The 27,731-nt window shown below is 40.8% G+C and overlaps 1 protein-coding gene and 1 long non-coding RNA gene across 3 annotated transcripts; one reads left to right on the top strand and one right to left on the bottom strand.

Annotated features, from left to right (window-relative positions):
- Window positions 1–132: 132 nt before the first annotated feature.
- MMRN2 (multimerin 2) lies at window positions 133–25,056 on the bottom strand. Of its 2 annotated transcripts, XM_063339149.1 has the most exons (7): window positions 24,475–25,056; window positions 11,935–12,057; window positions 10,764–10,870; window positions 9,529–9,597; window positions 8,112–8,285; window positions 5,098–6,990; window positions 133–4,071 (listed from the first exon to the last, which is right to left on the bottom strand). In XM_063339149.1, the coding sequence occupies exons 1-7, from the start codon at window positions 24,750–24,752 to the stop codon at window positions 3,683–3,685; spliced, it is 3,033 nt and encodes a 1,010-aa protein (XP_063195219.1). In that variant the 5' UTR covers window positions 24,753–25,056; the 3' UTR covers window positions 133–3,682. The 2 variants fall into 2 exon arrangements, with proteins under 2 accessions (XP_063195219.1, XP_063195220.1); XM_063339150.1 differs by lacking the exon at window positions 8,112–8,285.
- An 883-nt stretch (window positions 25,057–25,939) lies between these two features.
- On the top strand, window positions 25,940–27,731 carry LOC134517053 (uncharacterized). The gene is made up of 3 exons (XR_010071543.1): window positions 25,940–26,000; window positions 26,981–27,044; window positions 27,684–27,731. It is a non-coding gene; the product is annotated as an uncharacterized LOC134517053 (long non-coding RNA).

Raw genomic sequence — 27,731 nt, 5'->3', positions numbered from 1 at the left:
ATAAACATCAAAATGTTTGTGTATGATTATTTTTGACCTCTATATAAAAACATGTTATCGATGAGCTTGCATCAATCTTTAAGAACTGAAAGAGACATATCCAGTGACATGTCTAAAAAAATCCACGTTTATTTTGTGTGCAAGCCAAAAAACATACTGAGTAGTTGGTGAATTGAATTGCAAGCTTTTAAATAAATTGAAGAAGTATCACTAATTTCATAAAGGATCAGATTTAATTTCATTAATCCCTTACGCAGCTTTATCTTCGCCTCCCCGCAAATTACCACTTCAGTCTTTCTCACTGATGTTAATGTAGTAAGTCAATAGCAGCTGTGACTCTGAGTCACAAGAGGACCACTACTGTGGGCTGACCACCTCATGAACCTGGTTCATGAGTGGTGACCACCATGGACTTCAGAAGCTGCCTTGATGTGGATATCTGAAATGAGTTCCGATGAAAAACTGATTGCAGAATTCAGGCACTGATGGATGTATAGAGAGTAAAATTGTTGGTGTACAATGGATACTTGCATTTTGAGTAATGGAAGGAGATCATCTTAGTAGCGGAAAAGAAAAAAACGTTAGGAGACTTTAATTCTGAAATGTAAAGCATTATAAGATACTGACATTCATAAAGCAGTAGAAGTTTCAGTAAGAAAATAATTACACAAAGTCATTAAGATGCACAGCCAGCTTTGTTTATCTTTTATAAAGCTTAGTGGTTTGATCTGGAAATCCAGAGACCTGAGCTATCGGCAGTGTTTTCTGGCAGTTGCAGGATGTTTGGGAAGTTCAAAGAGAAGTTGGAAGCCTTTTTTTAAATGTGATGCTCAGTTTGATTTTATATATAGATATAGATATATATCTATATATATTTTGGAATGAGCATACATGTTTCTGTTGGTGCTTGGCTGAAACTGCCATCAGGCATGCTAGTCTAGTTGGTCTGCTATGAGATAAACTGAAGCAACTTGTCTACTTACAGACTGCTCTTTTCCTAATGCTTATGGTCAGCTTCAGTTTGTTCTTCATGTTTGAAAATCCCCTATTCTTAATCTATTGAGCTAACCAATTTTTTAAAATTATCAATTAATCGTCCTTTTTCCATTTTTGTGGCAAGTTTTTATTTCCTTTAGGTCCTAATCTGGAGTCTGGTGTCTGTTCATTAAAATGGTTTCCTCTACTTTGTTACCTAAAAATGCAGGTCACGGTGATGTGGCCGTAAAGAAATTTGTACCAGTAGTCAAATAGTTTGCTTGTGTTTGAGAGGTGATTTAGATGGAAGTTTATTAAAAAGCTGAGGTATTCATTTAAAAAAGAAACACACCACAAACCAGTAGCTTAATCATCTTTTCTCTTGTTGCTTGAGAAGCAAGCCAGGCTTCCTGGCTTATGCAGCCAATAGAATGTTTTAACCCATTCTCTTTTGTTAATTTTTTGCTTCATAGTCTAAAAATAAGAGTGATCCAGTCAAGTGTATCTTCTGTGTATATGCAGGTGGCTAACTTAAGCGCATAGTTGAAGAATACAAATATGAAAACATCTTTATATTAACATTGTGTTCACTCTGGAGCGGATGATCTCTGAACGTGCCTGGCTTATTCTTCAACAAAAGTAAACTCTGGTAAGCACAAGGATGCCAAACCCTTAAAAGTCCTGTCTGGATGAACTGCAATCCTGTCTACTGCCTACTTTTCCAGGTAGCTGTGTGGCTTTCATTCCAGTTGATGCTTTTTGTTAAAGTTTTAAAACCAAGAAAAGTGTTTTTAAATGTATACATATCCCCTGCCTGTATTTAATTGTGGAACTTATCTGGTAGCTGCACAACTGGGGTGTTCCTTGAGCTACCCAGACCTAGACAGCACACTTGGCTTGGCCCTGCAGGACACTGCCACCACAAAAGCCCATAGTCGGAGCATCACTGGTAAAATCATCTGGGTCACCCCAGCGTAGTAGCTTTGTACTGAAAGAATCCAATCTTACAATTTGTTGCTTTTCTTCCTTTTTGACACTTCACCTCTTGAAATTTTTCTTCTTCCCTGAAATATTTGAGTGATCTGTGGGACTGAAGATGACACGGAGCGTGCGGGCACTTTGTGCTGCCTGCTGTGGAGCAGTGCCAGATGTGGCTCCCTGCTAGATAAATGGGGAGACTTGTCCCGTTAGTCTCGTGTGAAAATCACCATTGGCTAGGAGTAGATGGGAGATCATTTTCAGTCGTTTGCTTTGTTGGATTTTTCAGGATGGAGAACAACAATCTTCTCAGCAAGTCACCAGCTGAAACTGCTTGGTAGCTTTCTTTCAAAAGGTACATGTTGTCTGCTTGTCAAACTGATCTGGAGTGCAGTGATATCGGTACTGATGCGTGTTTTAATAATTTTGTATTTAGTGTTGCTTAGCATACACTTAGGTGGGGAGAAAACCCCTTAGCAGGATAGATTTCTGTCAGAAAATGCTATCTTAAAAAGGCATAAAGTACATAATAAGAATTTACCTCTTTCATCAGAAATACTGGGAATTTCTAAATGCATTTCATTTTGGCAAATTTCATTGTTTTAATGTTATTGTGCAAGGCAATAGGATAGACAAAGAAAATACCACAAAAATTGAACTTCTTTAAAATGAAAGCCTTTGGGATATTTTATTTGACAGAAAAGTTTAGGACATGACCAGATATGGTCATCTTGAGATTTTTGAAATTCAAAAAAACTCCACAGTTCAGAAATCCTACACTTTGGTTTACTGTAATTATAAATTTATCTTATATTCAACAATGACAGCAGACCAATGAGCTTGTCTCTTTTTGCTTGCTTGCTTGGGTTTAAACGATTTACTAAGTGCTGAACTGTGGGCTGAATTCACGATATTCTTCAGGATTATCTTTAGAAATAAACTGCATTTTCACCAAAAATGTTTGAATATTGTTGACATTTTCCTAATGTCTAAATGTAGGTGTAATTCATCTTAGCAATGTTATATTACTATTAAGTTTTTGCAGTGTGGTTGAAGTACAACACAGGTCCATAACCAAAAAGAACAGGCCATTTCTAAGATACTTGCTTACAAATACTAGCATAGGGCGCATCTTATTGGGTTTGATCGATCTCTTCTAGTGTTCATGTTGTGCACAGACTGAAACATTGAGTTGGAGTGAGTTGCGAAGTTTCCAAGACAGTCTGTGACTGCCTGTGGTCCACAGAGAACTAAAAGGTAAAATTGTTTGTCCTGGCTTGTTGTTTTTAAGCTACTATTTACAAAATATGAGAGTTGATACATACAGTCCTTCCTAAAATTTTTTCCTTGCCAATGGTGGGGGTCTTTGCCATAGGAGAATACTCTTTTGCCATGGGAAAGGAGAAATTATTTGTGCTGTAAGTGAAGAAAGTCCCATAAAACATATTTTCTAATGAGGTACAATTCTCACAGTGGAAGGATTTGGGAACGTGTGTGCTGATACATTTGGAGTCCAAACCATTAGCTTATCACTTGAAAGGAAATCCCATTGCTGCTCATAAGCAACTAATCAAAAGCCAAACACTTCCAGAAAAGAAGCATGAAGACAAATCTAGGGTATTGCTATGTTTAAACACATGCAGTAGGATTGAATACATCACAGATGAAGCAACAGGGAATTGATCCATTGCATCTATGGAAAGATATCAATAAAACAAAATGTCACTATTCAAGTTTTAAATATTAGGAATCCACCCATTGTTGTCCCAGGTGGACTCCGTTTCACTACAGAGCCCTGCAGCAATTCAAAGCATACTTTCTCCCCCTTCTCCATTTCGGCCATAGCAAAAGTAGTCATGGTGTTTCCATTTGGTGTTTTCCTCTGACTACTTGAGAGAGTTCTTTTGTACCCCCGGCTGAAGGAGAGTTGTCCTAGTGCTGGTCCTGAACTAAACTCCACAGAGATGACAAACAGGTAGACACCTTTATGCGGTGCTTTAAAGTAGCCGTGTTCAGGGAAATAGCCGTTTCCATAATTGAGGTAAGTTTCATTAAACCTCAGAGTTTTTTCTTTATCTGGTCCTCCTGGGAATCCTACGTGGAATGCCACCAATGAGTCTGAAAGAGAAAGAGGAACAGGATTTTAGCAGTGAGCACTCTTCTTCCTCTGGGATTGTCAGGGTGGGTGATAGGGTGAAGCCCTACCACTCCTGATTTCTACATGCTCCTTTGTAGAGCTAAATGTTTGAAATGGGCATGTGCCTGTGATGAGATCAAATGGTTCCCTGGAAGTATCTGAACCACTACTTTTGGAAAAGTATAAGGCTGAGACCACCCAGAAAAAAAAAAAAGAGGCATTTTTTTTCTGTCCTAAAAATAAATTAGTTTGAAATACAGTCTCTGCTTATTTAGTCTTAGCTACAGTTTTGCAGCATGGATACCTAAAAGGGCTGATTTTTGCTCTATGTTATATGTCTATAACAGGGGCTACATCATAAAAGCCAGTGCTAAAGCTGTGGTGGTTTTAATTGCGAGGTGCTTATGGCCACATGTTTACAGGGAAAGGGAACTGGCCAGCCAAAGTGATGTAAGGTGAAAACTTGCCTCTGAAGCTTAGCCATAAGAAAGAGCGTGTGGTCTCTGGTCAGTCCTCCCTGTTCCACTTGTGCAAATTATAGCAGGTCACTTAATATATCTGTCCACGCTTGGAAGGATTTGGTGCTTTGAGTACGCCTCTTCCGGACTCATACAACAGAGGAAAAAGAAGCAAGACCAGGAAGCCTAACGCTCCCCATCAGCTTCAAAAGAGAAAGCTGCTACTACATTAACATGAGCGTCCACAAACAAAACTTGTGTTCTAAACATCTGAAGGTGAATTAGTTCAAGGCCAATTTCCCAGCAGCTAGAATGGGGATAATTTTATTGGCCTCAAGCGTAAGTGCAGCAGTGTCTCAACTTGGTTCTCACTCAAACTGTTTATTTTGATGGAGGGGAAAAGATGTAAATGATGCCAGAATTTCTCCCTCCAGCATCCCACAAGATGCTGACAGGTCTCACAACTAACGTGCTCTGTGTGTGGAACTTACAGCAGGGCCCAGAAAGAAGCTAGACCTGCACATGAGCAAGTAAAAGGAAAGAACCTACCTTTCTCCAGAAGTTCTGTCTGCACTGTATTTCTTCCACTTATCATTTGTGTATTTTCTCTGTGCTTCTCAGGCTTTTTCTTGTCTCTCTGCTTGTCTTGACCTTTCTGTTGCCTTCTCCCTTTTCTGGTCAGCATTGACTGAATCTTTGTAACATCCAGACTTATATTTGAGGCAACTAATTCTTCATTGCTTCCAAATAGCTTTTTAAAAATCAGCAGATGTTCCTCCAGCTTCCACTTGATGGTTGCTAAGTCTGCTGAGAGAATTTCCACAGAAATGTTGAGTGGCTCAATTACATTTGCTATTGTACGATTGCAGCTGGATTCGTGCCTCTTGATTGCCAGGCTCAGGTGTTTGATATCATTCTTCAGAGTCATGATATCGTTATAAGCTGAGCTATCCAAGGAGTCATCTTTGGCAGCCTCGTAGTTAGGTTCCATATGTTCTACGATGCTGCGTTGACTGCTAACTTCATCTAGAGTAGAGGATGTCTGCGTTTCTTCTGTGGGATGCTTAGGAGATATACGAGCATGATGATTATTCTGTTGACCTGTCTCCAAGAGATGAAATCTCTTCATAAGAGATTCTAAAGTCACATTTTGTTCTTGGAGTTTATCTGAGATGTGCCTGAGAGATTCTTGCAGCTGAAATACTGATGATATTAGGATACTAGGATCTTCTTCAAACAAGATTTCCATAAATTCTTCTCCCAGTAAAGCCTCCAGTGCTCCTTCATGCCGCATGGCATCTTGCAAAAGAGAGCTGAAAGAACTGTTGAGATACTTAATGTATCGATGAATTTCTTCATCTTTCTTCTTCAAGGAGCCTATGTCTTCCGAAAAAGCCATAACTTGCGATTGAAGCTGTCTGTTTTCTTCTTGACGGAGATTAAGGGACTGATAGATAGATGGAAAAGCTGAGGAGAGCTCTTCAATTTCATTCCTCAAGAGATCTCTGAAAACTGGCTCTAAGTGTTTCGTGTCCCTTAAGTTTGATTGTGTGCCTTCAAGGGAATAAGTGATATTCTTTAAATCTTCCTCCAGTACATCAGTGTCAGAAGATATTCTCTGGCAATTACATTCCTCCATGTACCTCAACAGATCTGAATAGTTTTCCCGAAGATTTGAGAGGGTATAGTTGAGCTCTGAGATCTGCCTTTCCATTGCTGCTTTGTTTTCTTCCATAATAAGTGATTTCTCCATTAAAGTTATTGTAAGATCTTCTGGCCTATACTTTGAGATATTTTTTTTTAACTCCTTGAACCACCTCTCTAAAACGGCAATATTCTGAAAGGCCACATCTGACTCCATATAAAGTTCTTTAAGCTGCTTTGCGTGCCCTGCTAGCATGTCATTTATTTGTCTGATGGTTAACTGGGTATTTTCATCTTTGGGACCATAATGTGAGGAGAGTTCTGTTAAATTTTTTTTCAAAGTCTCAAATTTATTTTCGAGATTGTTTTGCTCTTGTTTCATGTTTGCTATGCTGTTGTTGAAAGCTAAGAAATGGGACTGCTGTATCTTATGAAACTTCTTGAGCTTTGTGTCAGTATCTGCCTTGATCATGGTGAGATTGTAGTGAATATTAGCCTGCTGCAGTTGCAGTTGGTTCTCAATATCTCTCTTTACCTGATCAACTTTCACTACGTTTTCTTGAACTTTTGATTCAAACTTAGTTCCCAGCTCCTGGAATTCCTTCTTGGGCACAGTGCTCTCTTGGAATCTTTCTATGCTTTTCTTGTTGGCTTCCACGTCATGGGACAGATTTCTTACCATGTTCGAGAGGTTTTGTAAGCTTCTGTTGAAGCTTGCCCACATAGGGGTAAAATGTTTCCGTAAAAAATTCTCCACATGGGGAAACAGAACTTGCTGCAGAAGCCTTTCCTGTAGATCTGTTAGCACAGTTTTAAAAAAATAATTCAATTAAATTTAAATTCTGCTTTTGGAACACATCTTAATCTGGCCAGGGTAACTCAACTCTGTATTTTTCTATAGTAACTGCCATCTTACTCCCCAAAATCTGACCACATGATAAATTTTGACAATTGCAAAATAGCCTAATTTTAAATCAAAGTTACTGTGAAGCACATTGTGTCTTTGAGTCTGCAGACGATAACTTAGATATCTATTGACTGCTCTATTTAATTAATAAAAATATTGCATTTTGAAACACCTGGACAAGCAGTTTTGTAAGTGGCTGTAACTGCCTGTTTTCACAACAGTTCTTATCTGGTGGGCTCTTGCTTATTTGACTGTCTCATAACATTGTTCTTTTTCTGATGCTTTCTACAATGCACCTTCTACTTCACAAAGTTATACAGCATCTTAACAGCTGACTATTACAGGCAGGAGTAAATAACTTGAAAGATCTGTGAAGTATCTGCACTAGCTGTGAATTATACTAAGGTTTGATTTCTGACTTTAATGTTCAAACTTGAGTGCCTTGAAGTTCACTGGCAACAATAGTCTGTATCATTAGAATATGTTTCTGCAAGCCAATGGCTCCCATTAGTAGGTCAAATTTGGTAGCTCTTTTTTTCCCCACTCCTATATATGGCAGGAATAATGTTCCAGAAAAGGGTCGAATGTTACTGGTTTTTGTTTTACGTGCTCCAGTTTGGTATTCCACACTTTGGACTATATAGCATGAGTATGAAAAAAGGACAAAAGCCAACCCTAAACTCTGTATCCCCATAGACAAGAAGAAGCCACAGAAGCAGAAAAGTAAGCTAACAAATTCAAAGTATAAGCAACCTCTATTCTGTTGTTAAGGCATATTCTGAAATTCCAGAAAAGTATGAAGGAATCTACCCTTCATCTCATTTCCCATTTCAAATTACACTTGACTTTGCTTCATTCATTTGTATTGGAATTGCATCCATTTTTGCTCTCTTTAGAAACAACCAGCAGACCAAGGGATATCATGGTATTTTTGTTCTCAATTTTTCTTTCTGATCTGCATGGTTTTACATGGCCTATTGGCAGGCTGATAGTTCTGTGTCAGACCTCTCACCTGAATTGCTCTGGTTCACTTCTAACACCATGCTTGTACCGTTGTTTTCAAATAGTCTCTGTAAGTCACCTAAGTTGCTGACTGCTTGATGAATATCACTTTGAAGATCATCCAGTAAAGCCTCATGATTTTGAATGACTTCCAACATTTCTCTTGAATCCACAGGTGTTGACACTAATCACAAGATTAAAAAAACAAAGTCATGCAACGGAGTGCAGCGACCAGGTGACAGGTATTCCTACAAGACCTCTGAGGACACCTGTGTACTTTTTGCACTGACTTTTAAGGAGGTTTGTTGATTTATAGCACCTAAACTCGCGGTGTCTTTGCAAAGATTTTTTTTCAACAGTGATGAAAACCTAATATATTTAAATATTAACAGAAGAACTGCAGCCATGCTAGCCATGATGGCAGTAAAATGTTTTTCATTTAAAATCTCCCCACGCTCTTGAATAATAATTCCTTACAAGCCAATTGACTGAAAGCATAGCAAGGTTTAACCACCCGTAATAAAAGGAGAGGATGAAAGAGCAACTGAGGTGTTTCACTAAGGAATCAGAAGCATAGGGTGTAAGTGTCAGAGCTGACTCTTGCTGAGGGGGCCTTTAACTGATGTTATTCTAAATAAATACCTGCTAATTTTAGCTATAGATTTCAAAGTGTACACTGAGAGTTGCAGAAACTGATATATCCCAACTGTACCATCCTGGGAGCCTCTTACCCTCCAGGGTTACCTTTGACATTTCAATCTAATGGTTTTATAAACTTAAATAAGTCCTGTAAAGCAACTGCTTATTCATTTAGTGCTGAGAGCATAATGTAAAGAGGACTCCCTTTCAGGGCTGCAACACTACCCTAAAGCCAATTGCTACAAGATACTTAATAGCACCACAAGCCACACCACTTCCCCAGAGGGTAAGGAAAGGTCCTTCTTGGATGCTTAGATCGGTAGGATAGAGTGCATGAGATAGGAGTCTACGATACCTCGTGATAACAATCTCAAAGCTACTGGGTAGATGCTCTAAAACAGCATTTTGAATAGATCGTTTTTCTGGTAAGACATGTGCTTTCCTGTGAAAGACCTTAGCAGAGCAAGACGTTGAACATCCCTGCCATTGAAAGGTTTAGCGCTCTGTACCAGCTGGCATTCTCACGAGGTATCGCTGATGGCCAGCCAGCTTACAACTTTTGAAACTTTTTTGGATGCTTTGTCTAGAGCATTGATGTAGTCTTATACCAAAAGCCCTCATTTATGCCAATAAATGTAGTTGTGTAAAAGCTTTCCCAAATAATACTTTCACTAGAGATATTGTCCATAGCTTATCTTGTTAAAATTGCAGCTAAAAATGGATCTCTTTTTTCTGATCTGTGACTGAGATGTAAAAGAACGGCAAGCAAAATGACTTCAAACACGTACTGTGGTTTGAGAACTCCTCCTCTTCCCGTCCTTCAGTTTGATTTCCTGGCACTGGAATAAAATTGGGATCTGCAATTGAGATGTAACACATCTGTGAAAATGTTTTAGACACAGAAGCTACTACAGTTTAGCAAGGCATCGCAGGGCAATTTCACGTGTAGTGTGACTGATGTGGAGACAGGCTTCTGTGTTGCAGGTTTCTTATGGAAAGAACATCTTGTCTGATGATTTTACTTGCTTATGGTACTGCACTAGCATATTGCATAAACGGTGATGCTATGCAGTAGGGGTGGGGTGATGCTGCGTTATTGCTCTTAAGAAATGAGTCTATTGCAAATATCTGCGCTTTTTTTTTTTCTGGGAGTTCCTATCAAAAGATCTGCAAATTCCTCTTCCTTGTTCCACAGTTACCTGAGCTTTCTGATGGCACCAACTACAGTGAGTGATGCTGTACAAATGAGGAGATAAAGATGGAGCAACTGGTTTCAGTCAATGAGTGTAATGAAGGAGAGACTAAACTAGAAGCACTGTATTTGGTAATATCTTTACAACATTATAAATGAAGGTCAGGCTGGGGCACCACCTAGAGATAAGTCTATGAATAAAAGCTATCTGTGAAGCTAAACCTACAGAGATAAAAAAAAAAGGCACTCCCATTTTATGTGTGGAGTCTGTAGGTGAGTTAGACATAGATTGTGTGAAAATTTTCACACAGGTGTTTGCCTTTTTTGTTATGGTTGCCTTAATTTCTAGAGGGAATTACCTTTTATCCGTTTACATTCTCTTTTTCCTTTTAGTGTATTACTTGCTAAATCCTGCCAATGCCGTGAAGCGCTCTGGTTTTTAAACCACACTGTCTCCCCTCTCTTCTACTTAGCAGGTGCATGCATCATTATTCAGCAGCACAAAGGGTTGTAGTCGTTTATTGTTTGTAAAGGCTATTGCTAGAGCTTCCGTGGCAGTAACAGCCTGGGCACCTTTCTCCATGGGTAAAGATTACAAAGGTGCTTCTAACAGAAGAATAAGTAGCTAATGCTATTAGCTACTAATTGCAGCTAATTATAACTACTCCTTGTTTCAAGGTACCGGTGATTTGGGACATAGCAATCCAAAGAAAATAAGGCATTAATTCTCAAAAAAAAAAAAGAGGGAAAATGAATAGGCAAACTTATTTCTTGCCACCATGACTGGCATTTAGTCATTAATTCTCACGCTTTTTGTCTAGCTTTCCTTACCATGCTGTTCACAGTCCTTGCCGATAAATCCAGGGCAGCATTTCCACTGCAAAGACTTCAAAACCTTCTGTTTCACTTGATAGATTGGCTTCAGAGCTGTCCTGTACCTGGGGAGTAAGGGTCTGGGCATTAGACTCCAAGTTATTGTCAGTTGGTGTCACTTGGGGTAAATTCACTGACTCTCACAGCAGTCTGGTGCCAAGTGTGTCCTAGATGACTAATGCAGAACACAGTAAAGAAATTTGTCATAAACTGTATGACTGCTGCTTAGTAAAACACTTGGGCAGTCCACAGCAATTTTTTTCCCCTACATAAAATTGCCTTTCAGGACTATTTCCTGCAACAGGAGATGTGTGCAAATTCTTACACGCTGACATAAAGGTAGCTACTATTCAGTGAGCAGGGCTCCAGTGCTCTGCCTCATGCTTTTTTTTAAACAAATATTCCTAAATTTCACTGTTACCAAGGAAGATACAACTTTGGTTAAAAACTTCACTAGAAATAATCGTGAAACTTTTTTTTTTGGTTGTTATTCAGAGAAAGAGAAAGAAATTGTATTAACAAATAGCAAAAGCATTTTTGCAATTAAGTAACTACGTAGATGTGAAAACATATGAGTATTAAATATTATTTCACTTCAAAGGTGTGTTGTGATTCAAGGTATCCAAACTTAAAAAATGAGTCAGTGCTGGTGCCTTAAGGTACACTATTGGGCTTCCGCAGTACCCTTTGGGCAGCCAGTCCTTCTGAAAGGAGAGTAAGCACTTGGGCAATTGCACATCTCTGACTCCTGCCATGTAAATAGTCTCACTGATGGCCACAGGCAGAGATTTTTTTTTGAGTTTTGCATGGGTATTATGACCTGAAAATCATGGAAAAAGTATGGTCTCTGTTTATTTTCTCTGAATAAGCGTGTGGGAGGATTTGAAAAATCACTTAATCACCTTGCAGTCCTGTACTTGATGGCTTGGAAAGGCAGTTGTTCTCCCAGGTTACTTAAATGCCTGATCACCTGAGGTACATAAATCAGAACCTTACATCACTTTGGTATTAAACTGAGTTGATGCTTTTAATTGTTTTTAAAATGTGTCATTAAATACTTCTGAAAATATTATTTAGGTACTTGAGAGAAAATTCTGTTCTCTTCGGTGGTTTTATTTAGGGTACTTACATGATCTTCTGGCAGTCTGGTGCTCCAGTTAGACAGGGCTGTTGGGAATTGACAATGTACTTCTCCTTCATGCAGGCTTCTATGTATGTTACCAGCCGAGACTGCAGGAAGGAACACCAGTTCCTAGTGGAAGAAAGACATGGGAAAGGAATTTGAAATGTCTTTTTAAGCCTGTGCTTGTAACACTGCCAAGGAAGAGTGAAATGCAGAAGGGCCTTCTGGGTTTTTTTTCTTCTTTTTTTTTTTTTCCCGTTTTTGTCAGCTGGGTGATGAGGAAAGTGGAAAATGCTTGCTAGCTTCTCCCTCCACTCCTAGTTCATTTGTTTTCATTTGGGATGTTTATCTAAGTTTGTTACAAAAGGGTTGATTGTCTGAACTTTGATGCATTAGTTCCATTTCCAGTCCTTTCATTTAGCAGAAGAAATTTCCAACCCATGATAACCTGCAGGTTAATGTCACTTTAAGTGTCAAATTGCCTTTCTCGGCATGTTGCCATTTCAGATGCCTAATGACTGACTCATCAGGTTGAAGCAGACTGCTTCTGAAAACTTAATCCGACATAAACTCCATTAATAATCAGTGTCTCCCTAAGTATTACTTCTTCAAGATAATATAGTAACTGATTGGATTTTATTAGTTAGACTAGCTTTGAAGTAATTTCTCCCATCACCTGCAGGAAAACAATATTGGAAAAATGAGAGTTGTTTTCTTGGGTTTTAGTTTTATGCTTCTAGCAAGGACAAATGAGTTTTACTGGTCTGGTAGATTTTCTAAGTCAGAATTATATAGGCAACTGTTAATTCCAGAGTGTAGGTAAGCCTCTTCCTTTTCAGGAGTTTAAAGTCAAGACATGGAACTGTACTGTTGGTTGAAGTTTGATGGTTAAAATCTAAGATGAGAAGTGACAGTAAGTGAGGAGCAGTAACTATAATGGGAAATGGAAAAAAAAATAGTTATGATTAGCATCTGATTAATTAGTAATTGCAACTTTTGTTCATAAACTATGCATGTATTCAACACATTATTTCAGATAGTGTGTTTACAGAACTTCACTGGTTAAGCACCAAGGGATCCTGCCATTCTGTATGGATAGCGATGAGTAGAAAAGAGATGTGATGGCTTTGTTTGGCCAGAGGAGCTCTAGGGAGATAAGGGGTCCCTGCTCTCTCACTCTGTAACTCTGGCTACAAAACCTTCAGAGGAAGGGTCACTGAACCAGCAATTGCATTTTACAGACAACCTCTCTTAAAGACAGTCTGGGGCCTTGTGTTTCACAGGAGTTTGGCTACGTGTCCTGCCTGTTGTAGGAGAGCACCTACAATGGTTATTTCTAAAACTGTGCACACAGGGCACTTTAGGAAGTTGCAACATATCACTTAAAAACATACTGGTGTCAAAATGTGCTAAACCTCTTCTTTAGGGAAAAGGTGGCGTTGAGTAGTGGGGAGAGAGAAATTAAACCCTCACGGCTATAGCTAATTCACCATAACTTTTCAGGGCGTCTCTGTATAGACAGGTCCAAACAGGCTACCAGGTTAACACAGTTAACCTTCTGGTTCCTGTCTGGGAAATGGAAGCAGGGATTGGATTTAGTTCTTCTTTTTGAATGAAGATGCAGTTTTTGAGGGATAAGGGGCTCAGAGTGCTACGGTGACTGTGGCAGCTCAGCCTCTGTGGTTTGGGCTCTGAAGTGGTGACCGTCCACAGCCCATGCTGCCTGGGCACCAGGCAGGCTGCAGAGGACTCCATCTTCCCAGTGACCCATGAAATCCAGCTCTTCCCCTTGCAGCAGAACCTGTGGCACCTCTAAACATCCCTTGATGCTCACTGGGTTGGGGCTGTTCACTATTCTCAACCAAAACGCTAAACTCCACAGTTTAAATCACAGTCTTGTTTTTCAGAAGGGAAGACTGGCATGAAATGAGTTGCAAAAGGGGTCTGAGGCCTTCACCGCTCCCTTGGGGTAAAGCACCCACAGAGGAAACAGCTCGCTGACTGTCATGAAATTAGCTGTTCTGGTTGAAGACCACTTGGATCTCAAAAAATGAGCTGGATGTCCGTGTGACAGGTGTATTAGTGATGACAAGAACTGGTCGTTATGGTATTTTTTTTTAACATTGTTCTTCCTGATACGGCCACTGGCAATTCAGTATTTGGAAAGTTTGAATGCCCAGGAGTAAATCTGATGAGTGAGTAGGTGCTATTTTCACATGATTTGGAATTTTTCCCTCCTCTGTCTGGCATCTCTAGGGGTCTGCTGTTCCACCTCTAGTATGGTTACTCATAGCCATTACTATGAGCCTTAGAGCTTGCTGGTGTTAATATACACAATGTATCTGCTTAAATGAAGCCTGGAGAAAAATTAGAAATCGCAGTATATGCCTTTGTGCATACTATTGAATTCCTTTCCCTTAAGAAATCACCACTAGTTTCTCAGAACAAAAGTAATATCAGACCTTTTACAGTACTGATAGTGTCAGATGGGGTATTTGGAGGTATCGAGGGTTCTTGTACTCTGAATTTATTGCAGCTTGTGTTATAATGGAGCAGAGCATTGTGTGTGGGAGAGCTGTAAAGAATAGCTGAACTTCAGGCAGTATATTTTTAAATGGGAACACAGGAACCAAATCTCTGATAATCAGCATATATGGAAAAAGTTTGCCCCTCTGAGAGAGTTGCAGAAACAATGGGGAACTGAGTCCCACGCAAAAGCAGAAGCTGCGGCCACAGCAGCCAGGCGGCCAGGAGAAGGGAAGGAAGCTGGAAACCTCAGGAGGGAAAGGGCAGGCAGCCTGGGCTAGCTGGGGATGGTTCACCAGGCCTGCTGGGACATGGACAGCCTTTCTTGCTCCCCCGTTTCTTAAGGAAAACGTGATTGTGATTTCAGCAAACACCCATGCAAGCAGAACTCCTCATCTCCTAGAAGCAGGGTCAGGAACGTGGCAAAGTCTGCAGTGCTGGGAAAGCAGAACAGGAAAGCAGGCCGCTGCAGCCTTTGTTGTGATTTCAAGCCAAAACAGCTGTTTTCGTGAGCTGGAGTTTTAAGGCCTTTACAAGTGACTGAGGAAATTTTTGTTGGCTATTATCAATGGGAGTCTTTTTTCCTATGGGACAGAACCAGAAGACAAATCGTCAAGTTTTCATTAAATCATTACTCTTCCAGAGTCAAACGCTCTGCTTGTGTCACTGGGCGGTTCAGTTAAAGCCGGCAGACCCACACACGTGCTCTGGCTGATGTCTGCCTCTGAGCCGTGCATGTGCCCCCCAGGCTTTATAAGCCTGCATTGCTTTTCAGCGGTCGGTGTAAGATGAAAAGTTCTGAAACAGAGCCCCTCATTGTGTTTGCCGTTAGGCTGTCCTCTCACATGTGCCTGGCAAGCCATAGCTGGGAGTGGCTTTTACTCCCTCAGATCCTCTCTGCCCTTTTTTTTCTGGGGAAATGAAGTGACCCGATGCTTCTGCTGGAGTGCGCTGGCATCCTTGCGAGGTGCAGTATCTTGGGTCTGCCCGCAGGATGCCCGCCAGCTCCAGGCAGGAGTCTGCATTCAGTGGGGAAACCTCCTTTTAAAATAGGATTCTTTCACTTTAGTGTTTTGTTCTTTCCTAATGAAAACAATCCCCACCCTATGAATCATCAGCTGGGCTGATTTGTTTTTCCCACCATACGCTGCTCCCAGACACGTCCTGTGAGTCGTGTAGGCCATACAAATCTAAACCAAGTGTTGACGTGCATCAACACGTGTGTGAGCAAGAATGTGGCATGGTATGACTGTGACTACTTTTGCTATATTGCACATGTAAATGTGCACACAAATTTAATAGAAAACATGAGGATTACCTTTCCAAACCTGTTAATGAGTTGGACGTACCTGTAGTGCTTCCCACTTGTAGAAAGGGCTTATATTGTATCAGAAATTGAATCAGTGTTTGATCCCAACTTGAGGCTTACTTAGGACAGTTATTAGCAGTATGCAGAATGAATAACATGGAGAAAAAGGGAATTTGATAGTCTCAAAAATTTCCTTTAATGGTGGTCACATTTCTTTGTGTCCATTTTTCTTTAGTATCTGGTCACTAGTTCTCCTTCACTTGATCTTAAAAGCTGAAGTGCTACATGATACCATGTTTTGGTTTTAATACTAAAAACCTTCAGTGGTTTTGAGTTGCGTGAAGCTTACCAAAATTTATTCTTTTGTCAAACAAGTAAATAAGACCTGTTTTTCCCATCTGTAATGAGCTGCAATATAGATATGTATGCACAAAGGTGAAACTTTTATTGCAGTATTTTTTGCACATCTAGTCAAATGCTTCCTTCAAGGAAGCTTTGATATTTCTTACTAAAAATACTCCTTAGCTGTATTAACCTTGAGGGAAAATATGTCATTCTTTAATGTTAAGTGGAACAATTTAAAGACTTACAAAGACTTGAACTAAAGTTCAGTGAGGTGAGCGGGACTACTTCTGCTGGCACCAGTGGGCTCTGAATCAGGCTCTGAAGTTTCAAAGAGCTGCTCTTTCACAAGTAGCCCTTCCTTTATTCAGCTGGAACACAGCAGCTTTGTGTTCTGCTTCTGTGTTTTTTCTCCCTCTTTGTAATTCTGTTGCTTCATTCACTGAATATATAACCAGCTTAACACCCTCTGCTTCCATTCTCTTTAATGCACTTTCCTTTTGATTCAAGGCTCTGCTGCCAAGGAGAGAGGAGTAGAAAGAAGTTGCTCATGTGAGGAGAGCAGAGCAGCTTTCTCTGCAGTCTGGGGAATGGTAAAGTTTATAACAATACTACAAGTTAGAGCAACACTTGAGGGAACCCTAGCAAATCCAGGGCTACAGATGTTTCATTTGTTCAGTTGCGTTTCCTGTTTTACATTCCAAGTAAATTAATCCTTTTTCTTTAAGCAGGAAAAAAGGATCTGAATAATTTTCTTTACTAGACTAGGGGTTTTTTTTCTAGGCTTTCTTCTAATCTCCTTATTGAATAGAGTCTTCATATGAATAGAGTCATCCAGTTTTGCCTTATTTTGAAGTAAGTGTGTTCTTTTGTCTGACGTTAAATACATCTGATGACAAGGTGTTCTGTATTTAAATAAGATTCAGCAACTTTAGGTTAGCTCAAGCTCCTTTTATTTGAACCTTTAAGGTCTTTAAGCTATAAACTGAGCAATGATGTTTTTTTTCTTATGTTGGATACTACTTTTGCTTTTACTGAAACATTGCAAAATGCAAGTAGTTCTATCTCTGATTCTAGGATTTGGCTGCGCCAATAAAATAAAACCCACAGAACCAGGAGATAAAGTGAGATGGCTGCTCTGCAGTAATTATCACTGCTCAATTGAATCGCTTTTTTCATACACTGCTACACTGACAATCACAGCATGATGGTGTGAATATTGTCCCCCAGCTCAGCTAGGTACTTTACATGCTTTATTTTTCTTAGTTACATATTCTCATGATTGGCACTGCAATGCATAATTTTAGACACTTCCTAGGCCAGTGGAATTTTTGCCTGAACAAAAGCTACAGGACTTCAGGACGTTGTTTTTCCAGAAGTTTTGTTATTCCTTTGGCTGTACAACCAAATTGTCTTTCACATCAGTTTCCTCATGTTTCTAAGGCCAGTTTCTATAATTACTTGGAAAACTCCTGTCCAGCCATTCCTGTGCCTACCACCGACAGAGCACAAAACTTTTCAGGTCCATGACACTTTCCTTTTCTATACAATGCAAAAGGCACCAGATAAGCAATGATTGCTGCTTAAATGTGCTACAAGATGACAATAGAAGACTATGTTCTATTTAATCAAGTGATTTTCTGCTAATGTGTGCAGAGTGACTCCTGGCTTATACCAGCTGAAGTGGAAAGGAAAAAAAAGAAAAAGAATGAGGCATTAGCTATGGAATAATCTATGTTCTGTTTTTCCCTCAGTGCGAAATTCTCACTGACAAGAAAAAGCAGTCTCAATAAAACAGAGGAACAGAGGTAAAATATCACATTTAAATTCATCTAAACTAGGCCTATGCAAGTCAAATTTAAGTCAGATGTATCTTTTTATTCGTTATGGAATGCAGAAGGCATTCAGCTGTTGAAAAAGGTGCTGGCTCTCTGAGGGAACACAGTGTGCCACTGGGCTTTTAATTAGCAGACAGCGAGTGATTGCTGGTGGTCTGTCAGTGAATTCTCCATCTCTTCCTGAGCAGCCCTGTGTTACAACTAAACAGCAGAAATTCTCCTATTTCTCTGCCTTTCCCTTAGGATGGGTAGACCTCCCTCTCAGGCAGGGCCTGGCACCTTCCTGTGACTCATCCCATGAAACACCCGGTTTTTCCCTGGGGTTTAAGCAGGCTGGTGGATTTCTGGTTTACCTTAACAAGCTGGGCTGAAAAGAGTGGCAGTGGCAGTTTGAAACATGTGGATTTCCGTAGTGCTGGAAGCCTTCCAGAGCCCTGAGTAGTGCTGGTGGAATGCCACTTTTATTCCAACAGTAGTGCCAGTTAATCTGTTATCAGCTGGGACTTGTCCTGCAGAATATCCTGAAGACTTCGTGCAGTGAGGGCTTTCTGAGCAAATACAGCCTTGAACCTGGAGCCTCACTGGGAGCAGACGCCCTAGAGAAAGCAGGCTTGGCTGGGAGCTGGTTTTGAGCCAAATCCAACTGCTGTACAAGCTACTTCAGAGAAATAAATGCAAGAGGTTTTTCCTCTTCACAAAGTGTCACAGCCGTTACCTCATCTATATTATCCTCCCCACAATACAAGCTCTACAGCCCGCCCAGAGTGCAGCTTACACTTGGATTTCATCTTTTGATTCCTGCAGACTTAAGTTCACCCTGTGTATAGCACACTCACTCCTTTGTCCCACCTTGTCTTGAAGCAGGAATGGCAGCCAGTGGCCACCTACTGTCACAGCTGTGCTGATGCCAGCGAGGCAAAGGTGCGGGAGAAGACAGGCTTCCCAGAGGGCATGAATCCAGGGTGCAGACAAGGTGTGCCAAGGCTTGCCATGATTGTGTTTTGGTCATGGGTGTGATTTTGTTCAGGGTCGGCCACCGATCATTCATTCAAGGGGTATTGACCCGCAGGAGTAGGAAGCGCTGACAGTGGTTCTGTGGCTGTGGTGAAACCAGAGATCCCTTGCTATCTGCTGAAAGAATGAACGGCTGCAGCTTGCACTAACGAGCTCTGTGACAAAGGAAATAAAACAATCCTGTAGGCACAGAGGGTTCGATAACACCTGTGTCACATGCCATGAAGCTGATTCACTTGCATCAAATACCCTAATGGGGAGCAATTCCACCTGCAGCTGTGCAGCTCAACAAGAGAGCCAAATATCGAAGGATGGCTTTTGTCAGCAGTCACTGTCTGAGGCAAAAGCTTAACTGGAGAATTTCCTGAAGTCCTGAAAGGAGCCAAGTGCCTGACTTTGATGGGAAACCATTGCTTCTGTTAATGAACTTGGCACTGTGGAAGCTATTGTTGAGCACTCAGTGGCCATTCCACTAGTTCACAGGATGTCAGGGCTGAAGATCACATTTGGCTGCATTTCATCCAAACGTGTCTTATTTTAAGTATATGTTCTATGCCCCTTTGTTGGGAAATTTCAGTATCGCGTAAGCTTCCTAAGAGAAGTCCCTGTCTAATTTGGAAGAGATAGATGAGTTGGTGTGAAACTGCTCTTAATTAAATCAATGGATATTTTCCTGTAAAAGTAGACAAAGAAAATAAGCTATTAAGGTTGAGCATTGTTCTGACTTTCCCTAGAATAAGTTTATCCCTAGTTAAACTGATTTGGGTTTTCTCTGCTTGTCTATAGTTCAGAGGATAGTTGTTCTGTATTTTGACGCCCCATATAATCAGAAAAAGAGGCCTACTTCTTTGTGGCTGTCTCAGTGCTGAATTAAGGAAGAGATGTGTGTTTCACTGAGATAACAACACACCTGGCTGACATCAGGAAGCCTTCCTGTAACCAAGGGTGACTTCATAGAATCATGTGTCCAAACCTCCAAATATGTTAATGCAATTAAGGATTTACTTATGCTGAAGATTCTTGCCTCTGCTATTTATAATTCAGGTGGCGGAGTTTGGTTTTGGTTTGTTTGATTGTTGTTTTCATTTTTTGCAAACACATTGCAACTGTAAGAAAAATCCCAGTAGGTGCAAGATGGAGCATGTGTTTGCAGATTAAAGAGAAAGACAGAGAACTAAACCACCTGCCCAACCAGAGGGCAAATCCAAACCAGGAGCTGCTTGGCAATGATTACACTTTTGGAAAGACAGAGGAGAAGGTCTCTGAGACTTTGTCATAGCTGGGGAAACCAGCTTTGGGTGCTGTGCTCCTTCCCATCTCATCACCACAGTCCATGTCTCCCTTACTGGGTCAGCCGTCCATTTGGGGACCAACTCTGTCAGTGTGGTTACTGAGGGAGAAAGTTAAAAATAACCTCTGCTTTTTTCCTAAGTTTATTTTTAACCTGGAACACTTAAGTGATCTGGTTTACAGTGTTACTTGCCACACAAGTCAGGTCAACTGAGAGTACGGGCAGCTTTGGGCTTTGCTGTGGTAGCATGTGGTGGAATTGTACCTTTTAGATGCTTCGTTTATCTTTTTTTTTTTTTTTTTTTTTTTAAATATGAACACTAAGTGCATGAAATCTGAGGTGTCAGCCTGACTGTTCTTCTTGTTGTGGGCACCTGGATTAAAGCCAGCTGGCTGCAGTTCTGCTCAATGCTGTGAAAAGATAGGACCTTTGGGCTACAGTGCTCCACTAGTGGTGCTTCAGTGCGTTGCTTAATTTAAGAAATAATCCCTTTGTAGGGAGAGAAAACAAGCCCTTCCAAGTATAATTGCAGTAGAGGTCTTTCCATGGATCTCAGAGCAACAGATATAAATCCGTGGCAAGGGTATAGAGAAGATGGCATGTTCTTCCCAGGGCCAGGGAACCTTTCTTTTCAAAGGTTGGGTCACCATGTTCCTGGCCCTCATACAGCCGTATGGAGGAGGACATGTATTCCAGTTTTATCTGCCCAGGTCTGAATTCTACAGCCTGAGGAAGGGCGCACAGCTGTATACTTACGTGGCCCTCTCCTTCAGCTCCCCTGAGGTCGGCTCAGCACCATGCCTTGCTCAGGCACGTGTCATTACCAAGTATTTGATGGAAGTGGCTCTAAAGAAAGAAAAATCTCCGAAATGGCTTGTCAGTTTAGGACAATTTTCACAAACTATCAGGTGTGTCATCCACGTAGCAATTATCAGAATAACAATAGTGATGTATTATCTCATTGACATGTTTATTGTCCCTTTCAATATGACTTATTAGACAGCAGTTGAATTGGTTACACCTAGTGGTAAGTATCGGAGTAGGTGATGAGCTAATGCAAACTTGAAGGCTCTTATTTGATATTGGGTCACTTTTAGAACTTCCACATATCTGGTCATGACCCAGGCACATTTTCAAGCCTCATTTTGGCTGCCTGTGTCCGCACGCAGGAAAGCCACCAGTAACAACACAGCGTTCCTATAAGGTTCTGCGTTAGGCATCTTGTTTATATGGGAAATGAAGAATGCAAATGTATTTATTACCTTTTTTGGTTATTATGCATTGAGGATTTATGAAATCCAGAATCTGTTCTTACTGTTCTTTACTCTTCAGCTTCCATTGCTAAAGCAAACGCTAGTACAGTCCAGCAATTTCACAGTACAGATCTCATCATATACTGGTGCTTTCATTTCCCTTTTTAATTCTGCTGGAAGTTTCAGTACACATGGATCCATTCACCTCAGCCATAGAATAAAATGTTTAACCTCAAACTGATCAGCTCGTACGAGGCACGGCTGCTGGGGGGGGGGGAAGAAACAGGTGATTTCCTTTGGAAAATTGGCCTTTTCTGATAATTTTGATTTTTGTAGTTAACACGTGCAAACACTGAACATGCAGAGCTTCTCTGGTGCACTCAGATAAAAGCAACAGCTGAGATGCTAAACTGTTACCTAGTTCTTCCTATAAAGAATAGTTGAAACAAGGATTATTATCCACACATTTCTTTTTAAAAAAAGTCACCTAAAGGCCAGTGATGTCTTACTGATTGTCTTATTTTAAAAGTCTTATTAGAATAATTGTGTTACTCTAAGAGGAATTAATTAGTAAAGTAACATATCCAAGCATTTGACTGGGATCTAAGGAGTCATTTCACCTTACATGCTGAAATAGAAACCAGAGAATTCTGTCTGACTAATTACCTTGGACATGTTAGTCACGGTGGTCTCAATTATTCAAATAACTGCAATGAGAAAAATAATGCTCTAATTTTTTTTTTAAATGTAAGACTATTTTGCAACAACCACTATTTCTAATACCTAGGCAAAATAGCAAAAGGTCAGAAAAACCCATCATTTTTGTTAGAAAATGATGAGACAAAACTTTACCTCAGAGACAATTACCATAGTTTTTTTCATGTGTTTATTTCCTAGTTCTGAAAAGAAAGTGTTCGCTTATTTCAAAAGTGAACTAGAGGCTGGACATGGCTTTGGTAGGAAATTACTTTCCACCACCCCAGGCATTTTTGTGGCATGTCTTTATCTTCCTGTATCTCTCCGTTCCTGACGAACTTCTGATGCTTTTCTTCTTGCTCTCCCCTTTAAGAGATATAAGCTCAGTTCCGCAGGGTTTTTTCCAGGGCACCTGTCACACATGTGAGATACCAGATTCATGACAACTTCTTGCCTGTGCATAGCAGGGTACTCTGGCCATGAGTACTTGAGGACTTCAGGCTCTGAAGGTACATTGCTTCAACCATTTGCAATGACTTTGGGAATCTGGAGGGTGGTTACAAGGGGAGCTGTGCTGTCCCTTCTTATCTGCACTCTCTCCCCTCAGTTTTAGACATAATTCTTCTCAAAGTCTCAGATTTCTTTCATGGGATGTACCAGCTTCCTGGGCTTGTGTGCGCTATAAAAGAACAAATACCTTAAAACTACTGCCAGGCTAGGTTTTTGTTGCCTGTAGTCATCAACATAGTTTTATAATTGGGAAGAACATTATGATTTGACTCATTATGCAACTATCTCCATAAAAGGAGGAAGCATTTCTCTTCTTGGGAGGAAATTAGGATGAGTAATAGCTGGTCCTGAACTGAATTACACAAGCTGGTGCTGAACAAGTTGCATCGCAAAGGAAGAAATCTGTATTAGGACAGTATATTACAGCATCTTGCTGACCTCTATGTGCACCTTTTTACACCACTGAATTTTCAAATTGCTCTCAGCATTTCAACCAGCAATCAAGTCCAGAGTACCACTTAGGCTTTGTTTTCCTTCCTCTGACAGTGTCTGAAATGCATTAACCAGGAGTTGGTGAATTAACAGAGCATGTCGTTATTGAACACTACCCATCAGGAAACTGGAAGTCAACACTTACAGGCTTTAGAAAATGACTTAAGGGTAATGGTGGGAGATCAGATTTGTGGGAATATGTAGTATGAAGGGCAACAGGGTTTGAATACACTCGCCATGCAGGAGGCAGGCCTTAATTTTACATGTAGATGAGATCAGAAACAAGATCACATACTTGAGTTTGCATGAAAGGCAAGCATGATATGAGCAAGGTTTTGTAGTCTCTTTCCATCTCCCTTTTTACCTTTCCTCAGGAGCATTTAAAGGGAAAAATAGCAGGGTATCCTAAAGCACTGAGCTGTGAACAGCACTCTCTGTGCTGCTGTTTCAGCTCTCCTAAACAGGGCTGTGCAGTACCCATTCATCAGGGCTATAAAAGATGCACTCACCGCCCTGCTTTGTTTTCATCTATTTTAAACATTTAGAGACCTACTTGCGTGCCCTGTAAAACTTACAAAAATCATAGTGTTTGGAAATGTTTCTAGTGAAGTACATGACTTTTCCGCTCAGGATGGCTACTCTTCTCCTATAGGTTACCATGAGAAGCGTTTCACTGTCATGAAAACATTTTGGAGGGGTTGAATCTGTAGTCATTTTCATGCTTATTTATTATTCCTTACCTTGTTATATTTACTCCTTGCTATTTTTATTTTTCTAACATCCTGCCATTCTCTTTCCCTTTCTATTTCTGAGGCCCAAGTCTGCAGCTAGGCACATTCCAATGATGGGCAAAACTTGTCATGATCAGCAAAAATAATCAGCATTGGTTTGTGATGAGAAAAAAGTCAGTATATTAATTTCATATAGTTCTGTTTTGCCAGAAATAGCGTTTTGTTTTATGGTGCTATAGCAGGACTGGAAAGCTGCACATCTGCCAGTTGTGTGCAGGCACCTAACCCCATTCTGCCTCCTCGGACTAGGACAAAGAGACAGTCCCACCTGTGGCTTCATCCTCCACAAGCAATTCAGCTTTCTGTTTCTGTAGTTAAAACATTTAAAGCCCTCCTGTTTGGATATAGATTGGTCCCTAGAATCTAATATATTTTAATGAGAAACTTCTATTGAAAATGGTCCTTTATCTAGAGGATAAAAAGGCATCAGAATCAGACAGGACTGCACTACCGTTACATGTAAGACAGAGATTGGGGTACTTACCCATTTCGGAACTGTGGGCTCACAGTTTCCAAATCCTCTCTCTCGTCCTGATGTGGGGAGATCATACTTGAAGGGTAATCTTGAGTATCCCCCCTGAGCCCTTCTGCCTCCCAGTAAGCATCTTCCTCGCGTGACACAGGAGTTCTCTGGGGATATGCAGAGGTCTCATGAATTCGTGGCTTGTGCACGGAACCATCGTGGTACCCGTGATAGTCTGAGTGTTTGACCAGCTTTGCCAACCCTATTGCATTACAGATGAGCAAAAGCTTCACTAGCATTGTGGGCTTTTTCCCACACAGTTACACCTGTCTCTTGTTCTCTTCTCTGAACCTCAGCCTGGATTAATTCAGGAATGCCCCGGCAATATTCTTTAACTGGAAAGTTGGAAGAAGGAAGGAAGAAAAAAAAAAAATAAAATATTTGTAACAAAGAGCGGAAAAAGCTTTCGACCCTCCCAGCTACTGTGGAAACGTCCGTGGCTATTGAACAATGTGAGCCTGGTTCCTGTTGGGGCTCAAATGTCTCTGACAGAGGGGAAAAAAAAAGGTGGTAGGAATATAGCTTATTCAAGGAACTTCTGAGCTTGGCTGCCTTCTAAACTTATCTGTGAACAGGAACTTGGCTTTTATCAACTGCCTTCTCCCTCAGGCACAGGAAAAGGATGTTAGCTTAAAGGAAAGGAAGAGAAAAGAAAGGAAAGAAAATATTGAGCGGTGTAACAGACTCTCATTACCATGCCAGAAAATGTCACAGACCTGCTTGCTCCAGTGTCTGCACATGGTTTTTTTTTTCCTACAATTTAAAGGCTGAAATACCTTGGCTTTAGCAGCAGAATATTCATGGTATGTACAGCTGTGGTGGGCAACACACATCTCCCCCCTCAGGTGGTTGGAGCAATTTCCCCCCGACCCGGGCCACATAACAATACAATGGACAAGAATATTACCTGAGATACATAATGGTCTAACATAAACAAGAGAAAAGGCTGGAGAGTAACAGACCAGAATACTATGGCAACCCCTTAGCATACCTGGCTCCCATGAGTGCGATGGGAGCTTGGGAACAATAACAATAATCGATTGTTCCTGACAATGTATGGACAGTGCCCAAAGAGGGGGGTGATACCAGAACTCCAAGACCTGGCAAGTTCTGGGCTTGCGCAGCTGATAAAAAGTGCCAGAGTATTCCATTGTCTGAGTTGGGCCGGAGTGGAAAAGTACCTGACAAAAGCCAATTTTCTCGGACCCTATAAGCAGCAATTCTAGCGAGAGCCTTGGAGCTATTGAGGTGGTGGAGGCCCCATCCCTGGAGGCATTCAAGGCCAGGCTTGATAAGGCTCTGAGCAACCTGATCTAGTTGGAGATGTCCCTGCTTACTGCAGGGGGGTTGGACTAGATGACCTTTAAAGGTCCCTTCCAACCCAACACATTCTATGATTCTATTCTGGATCACAGCAGGCTGTGACCAGCATCTCCCGTGAGTCGGGACACGGCTCGGACAGACACCTCCAGGATCAAAAGGCCAAGGTGAGTCGATCCCCCCTCGAGTCTCAGTTTAGGAATGACAATGCAGCGTGAGTATTTACTCCAAACTCAAAGAGGGAAATTTAAACTATAGGCTATGTAGCCTCTCTTTCACCCACCTCTCTATATACGCATTAGCTCTTATGAGTGCGGATATTCTCATATTTTACTGGATCCAAGTATTTGTCTGGGCTCATGTTAAAAGGGGCACCCATGGCCTCATTGGAGTTGCCCATTGCGAAAGGACCTTTGGTCCCAGCAGATAAAACCTCGGGGGGGGTGGTGTGTGCAACCCCTCAAGTGGCCTGTGCTTGTGATCATGTGGGTATGTATTGATTTGGGATACCTTATGGTAAGTTAGTGTGAATTTTGCCATTTTCGAATCTCTAGTCAAGTCGCTCAATTATTTTGTTAAATCATCTTGTAAATGCTTAAATCAGTTAATGATTAAGTGCTGCTAAAATTCAACCTCTTAATTTACCTGAAATTGTTAGTGAATTTTGAATTGCTGCTAAATCATAACTGTGCCAAATATTTCCATCTGTGACAATGACAAATTATGGGCATTAAGGGATTCAGAGTAAACGCACAGCAAAAAGGAGTTTACAAACATCGGTTTTTGTGTGGCCTTTGCAAACCAGCTCTGTGAATCATATTCTGTTCCCATCAAAGTGGAAGACTTTCATGATTTCGCCCTTCAGAGAGGTCAGGATTATTAACCATTTTTAAGAATATCTGTTTGGGTTGTCAACTTTGTATCTCATGCCTAATTTTTTTGTGCGTTTTTAATTAGCATTACCAAAAAACACTTGCCAAGAGCTGCTGTGAATTAGCTACCTCTGTCACCTTATGCTAATAATGAATAAAAAAAAAAGGCTGAGGAGGTTGGATGTAGTTTTCTTACTGGTTTTGCTTTACTTGGTGGTGCTGCTTTTAGTTTTGTTGCTGTCATAAACTGTATTTCTTTTCTCGCTGTCTTGCAGGGTGATGTGCCCTGGCATTTTTAAGAATAAAATGAGGGAGGATGATGCTCCACTGACAAAACAGGTGGGAATTCTGGTGCAGGGCTGCTAGATCATGTCTCAGTTTGAATGATGAGATGCGCAGCCCAAAGTTGAACACACCCTGCAGTGCATTAAATGTAAAGCTTTTTTGGACACATTCCAATGCCAGCTGAAAAATAGAGGAGAAAATCTCTCTAGGATTTTGGAAAGCCGTGTTATTAAAGGCAGTGGATTTGCATCCCCTTATCACTGGTTGGATCTGGCCCCCTTTCCTTCTGGTTGCCCCTCTTTTACGCTTAATGGAAGACCCTAGAAAACTGCAGAATTGCCCGTACTGACCTGTGACAGACTCCGCTGTGTGAGAGCAATTAAGCCCTAGGGCAGCGACAGTGGCACGTGGGGCAAAGCAGAGAGAGATTTTGATTATTTTAAGGGCAAAACCTGCTCTTGCTGTTGTCATCACTTCTCCAGGGAGATGAAATCACAAGTTCTGGACTGAAGACTGAAAGAAATAAGCAACCTCCCTCTGTTCCTTCCTGCTGCTTTTATTTCAGAATTGTGTGCATCCTGCTATAATATGTGTTAATGTGTGAATATTTTATGTGCCGTGTTTCACATACAAATGTGCTTTTCTTCCAAGTAACTGGATGTGACCTAAGCATTATGTTTGTTTACTTAATAGGACCTGTTATTGGGAAGGAACTGAAACAAACATGAGACAAAACAAACA

This window comes from Chroicocephalus ridibundus, chromosome 6, assembly GCF_963924245.1.
Source record: "Chroicocephalus ridibundus chromosome 6, bChrRid1.1, whole genome shotgun sequence".
In the NCBI taxonomy this organism is placed as follows: domain Eukaryota; kingdom Metazoa; phylum Chordata; class Aves; order Charadriiformes; family Laridae; genus Chroicocephalus; species Chroicocephalus ridibundus.
The sequence above is the reverse complement of the archived record's forward strand: the minus strand, read 5'-3'. Positions and strand labels throughout refer to the sequence as shown.